Consider the following 8297-nt stretch of genomic DNA (forward strand, 5'->3'; position numbering starts at 1 on the left):
CAGAGTGGTAGAAGTTGCTTGATTAACTAATTAGGGTAACTAATTTAGCCCAGACCGTGGTCGCAAAATTCAAGAGGGTGGGGAGGGGTTAGAAGGGAAAAAAAAGATAACGTGAAGGTGTGAAATTATGAGAATCAAATGTGAAGAGTTGAGTATGAAATATATCATGTTAAAAATTAAAAGTGCTTTTTATGGCCCCTGTTCTTAACATCACTGTATGCCTTTCTGTCATTCATACTCACAAGCACGGACTGTTCTTGAAACCACAATTACAATCATTAAGGGTCAGAAAAGCCCTCCAAGATCATCTGGTCCAACCATCCCCCTATCACCAGTGTCGCCCACTAACCCATGTCCCCAAGCACCACATCCAACCTTCCCTTGACCACCCCCAGGGACGGTGACTCCACCACCTCCCTGGGCAACCCCTCCCAGTGCTTGACCGCTCTTTCTGAGGAGAAATGTCTCCTCATTTCCCACCTGAACCTCCCCTGGCACAACTTGAGGCCATTCCCCCCAGTCCTATCACTAGTTATCTGCAAGAAGAGGCCAAATTAGGTAGGAAACAAACCGTGAACTGGGTTTGTAGAGCAGTTTCTTTCTGCAGCAGTTTTATTTCATGCTTAGATCAGAGAATTGAAAGTGTATTTGACAATGAAGCACTTCCAGAAAGAAAAGTAATGGTTTTTCCTGTCTGAAGGACATGAACATGCAGTTCTCAAGTTAGTTTTAAAAAAATGCTAATATGCCTAGGAATACCAGTCTACTCTGGAAGTTATTCATGTGTCTACACATGACTTATTACTCTAAGTTTAGTTGAGAACTGATGCAGATACAGCTTAAAACACTTAGAGGATGCTGATTCTCACCATCACAGCTCATTTCGCTTCAAAGCACCACCAGCAAACTCCTATTAATCCAACAACTGCATATTCACATGTACTATTGTATTCTGTAATAGGTGCAGTGATCATATGGAAGAAAATACAGAGATAAAAGAAACCCCCGTGATCACATCGATGTTGCCTCTCACTAGGATTTGATCCTGAAGAGATCTTTCAGTGTGCTGCTTTCAAAAAGAGTAGAAAAACTAAAAGTAAAGTAGTCCTTAGACTATGAGCAGGCTAACAGAATAGCAGAGTAATAAATCTAATAAACAAATACTAATAGAATTCCTCTAATAGGTGGAATAGCGGAGATTAACACCTCGCTATGGGAAGCAGGAGGGCCGATTCCTGCATGGTGTATGTGTATGCTAACGGTGCAGGGTGCCAGTCAATAGGATCACTTGCTTCCCATCAGAGCACAGGCACTCAAGTATCCTAAATTTCAAACGCTGATTGCTTTGACACCGTAATAACACTCCAAAACGATCAAATTTTCAAAGGAATTTGATTTTTTTTTCCACATTTACTGTACTCATTCTCTCTTGAAAGCTGTTCAAATGCAGACGCTTCCTAGCGCTTCCCCTCTAAACACCCCTAACCCTAACGAAGCCAATTTTAACCTGAGGCGATTCTCCATGCCAGGGACCCCCCCGCGGCCCTGAAATGGCGGCGGGGACCGCGCGAGGGGTCCCCGGGGCTGTGGAGGCGGCCGCCATGGCGGCGGGGCTGCCGGGTACGCCCGGCCCCGGCTGCGGCTCGCCCCGCCCGGCGGCAGGGCCCGGAGAGAGGCGGAGGGAGGCCGGTGAGGCGATGAGCGGCGGGGCCGGGGCCCTGCCGGCCGTGTGGGGCCGTGGTGAGGCCGGGGAAGGGGGTTGCGTGTGTGGGGAGCTCGCTGCGGGCATGGAGCCGTGTGGGGGAGCCCCCTGCGTGGAGCTGCCGGGGCCGCCTCGCTTCTTCTGTAGCTGTTTTGGAAAGCTCGGCCTTGGGCTCGCGTGGTTTTGTAACCTTTCCTTCTGTCAGCAGGTGTGGAAAATGAAATAGAGCCGCTTCTACAGAGCGTTTCTCTACCTGCTGCTGAACCAGCCTTCTTCACGAGCTGCTCAAATCCAGCCTGCGCTGCGCTCCTCTAGGTAGATACTGATTCTTCCTGCTCAAGGCAAAGGGCAAGCTAAGCATGTAGTGGTTTCTTACAACAAACCTACTAAAATCTGGCTGCGGTTTGCTGTAAGGAGCAGGGTACTGACCAGCATGCAGGAGTAGTTACACTGTGCCCTCAGTGGAAAAAAATTGTGAAAAAATACAGCATGGACAAGAGTTTTTTTCTTTAAAAATATACCCACATTTCTGAGTGAAATGAATGGTAAATTACCCAGCTGATTCGAAGTAGACCTTTCCTATAGAAGAAGATACATGCATGAGTCCCACTAAATAACGAAAATCACAGTACTGCTTCACTCTGTGGGTACAGTTTGCTGCCAGTGGGACTGGTGATAACTTCCAGGCACACATTTGTTCACTTCCTCACTGCTGAGGTGACACCTGCTGATAAGGGGGTGCTGCTGGCAGTGAGAGCAAACACTGATCTGGGCTGTTTTTTGTTTTTTTTTTTTTGTTTGTTTTTTTAAATCAAATGATTTGAAATCCCCACAGCAATATCAGTATCTAAAATGTTGCAACAGGTTCCTGCATTCAACAGGAACAGCAGTCAGCATGAGCTTTGAGAGAACTCTGAACTCTTGGAGCAGGTTAAATAGCCAGGAAATGTGATATTATCATTTACAGTCTCTGAAATGCATTTTAGACACTGAATCATAACTCCTAAGCATCTTCTCTGTTCCTGTAGTACACCATAACATTAAAATCCATTCATCTTGTTTTAATATGCGATAATTTGCTTGATGTTTTAGAAGGGCTTCTGAGTATCCCGGTCAAAGGTCGTTTAGCAAATAACGTTTTCTTCCTTTTACCATATTCAGTGTTTGTGCGTGGAAGATCCTCGCTAGCACCAAGAAAAAAAAAGACTGTGATGTCAAACAGTTTCAGACAATATAAAGCTTCTTTTAAGCAAAGTTAATAATTTCCATGTCAGGTTTTAGAAAAGCACAATTTACTATGTCAGATTTTGGCCTTGTTTTTTTTAAAGAGCTCTGTAACTAATTGGTAAAATGACTATATTTTAAGCGACTGCATTACTCACAAGGCAATTTTATTTAATAGCGGGATTACACATTGAAATAAAAATCATTGTTACTCTTCCAGTTGGTACTTTGGAAGCATCATCTGACACCCCCAACAATTTTAACAATACTGTATTTCGCTGGCAGTTTCCAGTTGAGCTGAAGCAATGAAGAAAGTCCTGATCCTTCAGGGTCTGATTTGGCTGGACCCATTGAATTCTGTAGACCTACTCACAATTCACAAGCACAGACAGGTGCGCCTCTTCCTATGGAGGAGAGGCTGTAGTTTTCAGTCCCTGTGAAGCAGCCACTTTTTCAGGATACAAAAAACAGCACAGGAAAAGTTTGCAGCTTACCTCCACTCAGAGCCCTTACACAGCTACTTGTGAAAATCACTTGTTCAGTGCTAGAGCTCACTGGACAGCACTTCTCCAGTCACCAAGTTTACGAAGATAAAATTATTAGCACTGCAGTTACGGCACATAATGCTTCATTGGACCATCAGATTTTGCCTCAGAGGTTTGAAACAACACTAAAAACCAAGCTACAAAAGCAAAAAACCACAGCATTTTGTTATTAATGTAAGCTTGCACGTAGTAAATTATTTTTGTAAGTCTTAATCTGTTAGTGTACGATGCTGTAACATAATAAGAATGGATTTAGAAACTGAAAATCATCAACTTAAAAGCAAATACATTTTCTTGAGAAAAAGTATTTTACTGCTGGAAAATATTTAACGCTACTTGGGAACTCGGTGGAGGCTCTACCACTTAGGTTCTCGAAACAAACCACGTATTTTTCTTGAAAGACGAGCTATAAATGAGGTTCTAGGGGTCTCATAGAGCTGTTCCTGCAACAGGCTTCTTACCATATGTTATGCAAGAGTTTAGAGTGGATGATGATAACAGTCTTTCCTCTCTTAAAAAAATAAGTCTTACTTAATGCTCACATGGGTACTTTTTGAAGCACACTGTGCTGTGGGAGAAAGCAGCTATATAAATAGGATTGCCAAACGCACAAAGTAATTGTATCTCTGCTCATTTATTTTTTTTTTTTAACTTAGAGTGGTTTTAAGCAGCGCAAGCATTTCAGAGACCAGCAGTTCTCGCTTCCACATGGTGCTTCCAGAAGGTTGTTACAAAACCGCCACCTAGGAAGTTAAAGATACGCTTGATGACATCTCTGCGTGACTGCTGCAGCAGCTCCTCTGGCCGTCGCGGAGCAGGTGGCACTGCACGTGCTATTCGTGGCACCTGGCATTCAGACCGAGCGGAGCTGGGGGATCAGGTTCTCCACAGCTACCCCATTCTGGGTGTTTGGACCCCAGCTCAGCCACACAGTGGCAGTGACAGAAATTACCTGAAGACAGAAAGGTGTCCGTGCGGCGGGCAGCTGTAGCAAAGTAGGGACTGGAAGAGGCAAGGGAAGGCCTGAAGATGATGTGCTGTACTTGCTTCCTCCCCCAGAATACCAGTTTGATTATTCAGCCCCAATTAACAGACTCAGCTAGTGAGAAACACACATACACAAATGGTTTTGATGATTTTTTTTTGCCTTAATTGCAAGGAGAATGATTTTATAAAGCAGCTATGCTGTGAACTGCTGCTGAAGGAGCACCAGGGAGGTCTCTGACACACGGAGGAACAAATCATGCTCTAAACAATGCCTGAGCAGTTAAGCAAATACATTCAGACGAGCTAAGAAAGGTGTTTAAGCTGTTTTTTCTTATTACTATTCATTTAGTGGAATTACTGTCAAATTAAATTGCATAAAACATTCTTCTAATGCAGTACAAGTGAGCTGTAACGTAATGACACCGTCAGCTGCAGGAAGTGGCTGACAGTTTGGTTCTGGTGTGACAAGCAGGCAAGCATTTACATGGACGGAGCGCTGCCCCCGTATCAGGTCTGTTGCATCTGCAAGTTACTGTTCCAGTGAGGCATCAGTCAGAACATTAACCTTTAAGAAGTCTTTTTTCCCCCCACTTCCTTATAGCATGAACGCTGAGTTTTGTGTGAATAACAAAAGATACCGTTGAGAGTGATTTTATGCCAGCTCAGTCTAAATATCAATGACTCCGAGAACATTACAAGGTATAATTTGTGCCTTAAATGTGTTTTCAAAGAATTGTTTCTCTCTCTGCACAGGGCTGCATTCCACAATGTTGAGAGGAGTCGCTCGTGGTGCAAGAGATACATTCACACTCCTGCTGGCGAGGTCTCAGTACTGTAACCCCGGACTGAAGGTTTTGTCCTCACGGACTGAAGCACCAAACAGAAGCTTCTTAACACATTCCACGTATACAGCCGATACGAAATCGAGAGAGGAAAATAAGAAGACCATTGAGAGTCTCTACAGGTTGTCGGTTGACGTTAAGAAAATACGCAGGCTGAAGGAGTGGGTCCTTCTCCAGGAGGTGGCCTACGTTCAGGAAGTTGCTGGCATCTTACAAGAAATGGGAGCAGATGAGCCCGCCGTAGCCAATATTTTAGAACGTTGCCCAGAGGCAATTCTCCGTAGTCCTGCAGAGATAAACGCTCAGAGAGCTCTATGGCAATTAGTGTGCCAGAATGAAAAACAGTTGATTAAATTAATAGAGCAGTTTCCAGAGTCTTTTTTCACTACTGGGTATCACGAGAACCAGAAAGCAAACATTCTGTTCTTTCAAGAGCTAGGACTTAAGAATAATATAATCACCCGGTTCTTAACAAGCGCACCCAATATTTTCTGCAGTCCTGTTGAAAAAAATAAAAAAGTGATAGAGACATTACAGAGAAATTATCTAAGTTTAGGAGGTTCTGATGCCAACATGAAGGTCTGGATACTGAAGTTACTGAGCCAGAATCCATTTATTTTATTAAATACCTCCACTGCAATCCAAGAGAACTTGGAATTTCTCCAGAAGAGTGATTTCAGTGACCAAGAAGTACTACAGCTGCTGTCTAAACTTAAAGGTTTTATTTTTCAGCTTACTCCGACCACTATGCAGAAGAGCATGCTTTTTTCCAAAAACGTCTTTAAGTGCAGTGATCAAGAATTAAAAGAACTAGTGCTGAAATGCCCGGCCCTTCTCTACTATTCTGTTCCAATTCTGGAAGAAAGACTCGGAGGACTGCTGAAGGAAGGAATTTCTATCGCGCAGATTAGAGAGACACCAATGGTGCTGGAGCTGACAACGCAAATTGTCCAGTACAGAATTAAAAAACTCTCTGCTTTGGGATATAATGTAAAGAGCGGAAGCCTAGAAAGCTTAAACGGCACTAAGAAAGATTTTGAAGTCAATTACGGCAAGATACAGTCAAAGAAGGAGAGACCAATGTTTAATCCTGTTGCTCCTCTAAACACTCAAGACTAATTTGAATGCTGTATTTTAAGTTATGCAGAAGAAAATGATTAAAGAGGTCTGGGTTCTCTGATAAGAGCTGAAACAAAAGTCATCTTCACCAGACTGTAGTCGTAGCTGTGCTTTGTCCAGGTGTGGGTTTTACATGCACAACTTCATTGTACAATTGTAGCCTTCTAATACTTCCAGGTAGTATCGTAGAAGCTGGCTGTGGGAAAGGTTGATTCATCACGTACATAAAGACTCATTTATCCCCCAGGGAGCATCTCATGGCTTTTTGGTTCTGTTGCGTTTCCTCATCTAACTGGCCATGAGCATCCTTGGCTTTTTAGTGCCATCACCACACACTCCAGCCTGGGGTAGGGGTTAGGGAGAGACTCAGATGGGCCCCAAATGCTTGGGGAAAGGAAGAAGCCCCACTGTTACATGGGTGTAACGAAACTCCAGCCTGTAAACCACTGGTGATTAAAAATGACCATCAGCTCTGCAAACAGCTGCCGCAGTTTCTAAATATATGGGCGACAACTTCTCAGATATCACTGGATGATAATTGTTGACGAGTGCTGGCTTTTAAAATAGTACCTATCTGACAGCATTTAAGTTCTTGGGGAATTTTTATATCTTTTCATGTGTGGTCTGTGGATAATAGTATGAAAGCGTAGCCCCATTAAAGATCCTCTCGGTATAATTAGGATGAGTGATTTTAAGTCTCAAAAAAAACCACCACCACCAAAACACCCCACAAGCTGCCCTAAGCAGCTATTCCATACCTGCTCCCCCCTGACAGCAGGGCATAAATCAGGCACACACACCCCTGGGCCATTGCCCAAGGTCATTTTTCAGCAGGCGTTTTGGCAGCGTGGCCAGGGGTGTTCCCTTCTCGAAGAGGAGTTTTGAATTGCAGAGGAAAGCGGGTATTGAGTTACGTATTCGGAGGGTGGGCTGCAAAAGACGAGGATTTCATACGGCCACGAGCTCGGGGAGGGCTGGAAACATCTGGCTGGATGAGCCACCTCTCTGCTGACTCTTCCAAAAGAGTTTTACAAGCTCCTTTTATAAGGATCGTTTTATAAGAGGAAGCTGGGAGGGCTGCCGTATTAAAATCATGGTCACTGCCTTTGTCACGTTAGGACTGTCAAAGCTGAGCACCGAAGGACAAAGAGCACAGTATTTGAAGCCGAAAGCTTCCTTCCCCGCAGACACAAGGGGGCATTTCAGCTCTCTGAAGGCACTCGTAATGCAATCTACTGTAATGATGAAGCCCAGAAATGATCGGTGATTTAGGGATGAGAAGGAGGCCAAGACGTAAGAGAATGTTTTCCATAAAAACAAGTCTCAGCATTTCTACAGGTATCTGTTTTTTAAAATTCCTGCTACAGCTTATTCCCAACATCTCAAGTACTTCCAGTGGCAGTGGAGAAAACAGGAAAGTGACATATTTCCTTAACAGAGCCACAGCCTGAGTTATCCCAAACTTATTCTCCCTTCCAAATGGTTCAATTCCCCCGCCCTTCCCCTTTCGAAACGAAAGCAGGAAGAGAAAGACTCTTTTTTCCATACCAGCAGACCCAAATTCATTCAATCCTTCATTCATAACCCTTTGCCTCTTCCCAGATGCATTTATAATGAAGCCTCTGGTAAGTCCCAGTTACCAAAACATTTTCTTAGAGACTACCACAGCACTGAAATCCTCTTCCTAATCTCTGGCTGTTACAGTGAATATGTTTATACCATTTAATATTTGCACATAGAAGCCCACAGCCCAGCCTTTTGCTATAGAATGAGCAGTCAGGCATACAAGTAGTCTTCATAAACACTTCCCCTTTTGAAATGGGGGGCCAGGAAAATAAGTTCTTAAATTTTTTTTAATTATTATTTTTAAATAAGGTT

At 43.7% G+C, this 8297-nt stretch overlaps 1 protein-coding gene across 9 annotated transcripts; it reads left to right on the plus strand.

Annotated features, from left to right (window-relative positions):
- Nucleotides 1-1519: 1519 nt before the first annotated feature.
- On the plus strand, nucleotides 1520-7095 carry MTERF2 (mitochondrial transcription termination factor 2). 9 transcript variants are annotated; one of them, XM_038185550.2, is made up of 4 exons: nucleotides 1537-1689; nucleotides 1911-2017; nucleotides 4128-4289; nucleotides 5212-7095. In XM_038185550.2, exons 3-4 carry the CDS (start codon nucleotides 4238-4240, stop codon nucleotides 6417-6419), a joined length of 1260 nt encoding a protein of 419 aa, XP_038041478.2. In that variant the 5' UTR covers nucleotides 1537-1689; nucleotides 1911-2017; nucleotides 4128-4237; the 3' UTR covers nucleotides 6420-7095. The 9 variants fall into 9 exon arrangements, 7 of the variants coding, with proteins under 7 accessions (XP_038041478.2, XP_038041497.2, XP_027305622.3 ...); XM_038185548.2 differs by having other exon boundaries at nucleotides 1550-1740; XM_038185562.2 differs by having other exon boundaries at nucleotides 1551-1740; nucleotides 4128-4437; nucleotides 5212-6941.
- The last annotated feature ends 1202 nt before the right edge of the window (nucleotides 7096-8297 follow it).

This window comes from Anas platyrhynchos, chromosome 1, assembly GCF_047663525.1.
Source record: "Anas platyrhynchos isolate ZD024472 breed Pekin duck chromosome 1, IASCAAS_PekinDuck_T2T, whole genome shotgun sequence".
Lineage (NCBI taxonomy): Eukaryota > Metazoa > Chordata > Aves > Anseriformes > Anatidae > Anas > Anas platyrhynchos.

Excerpts from the sequence above, each read along its gene's own strand:
- MTERF2 (XM_027449821.3), top strand. The coding sequence starts at position 1,551 with ATGGCGGCGGGGACCGCGCGAGGGGTCCCCGGGGCTGTGGAGGCGGCC. Across the intron at positions 1,741-5,211 it reads GCCGGCCGTGTGGGGCCGTG|GGCTGCATTCCACAATGTTG; the intron begins GTGAGGCCGGGG and ends CTCTCTGCACAG.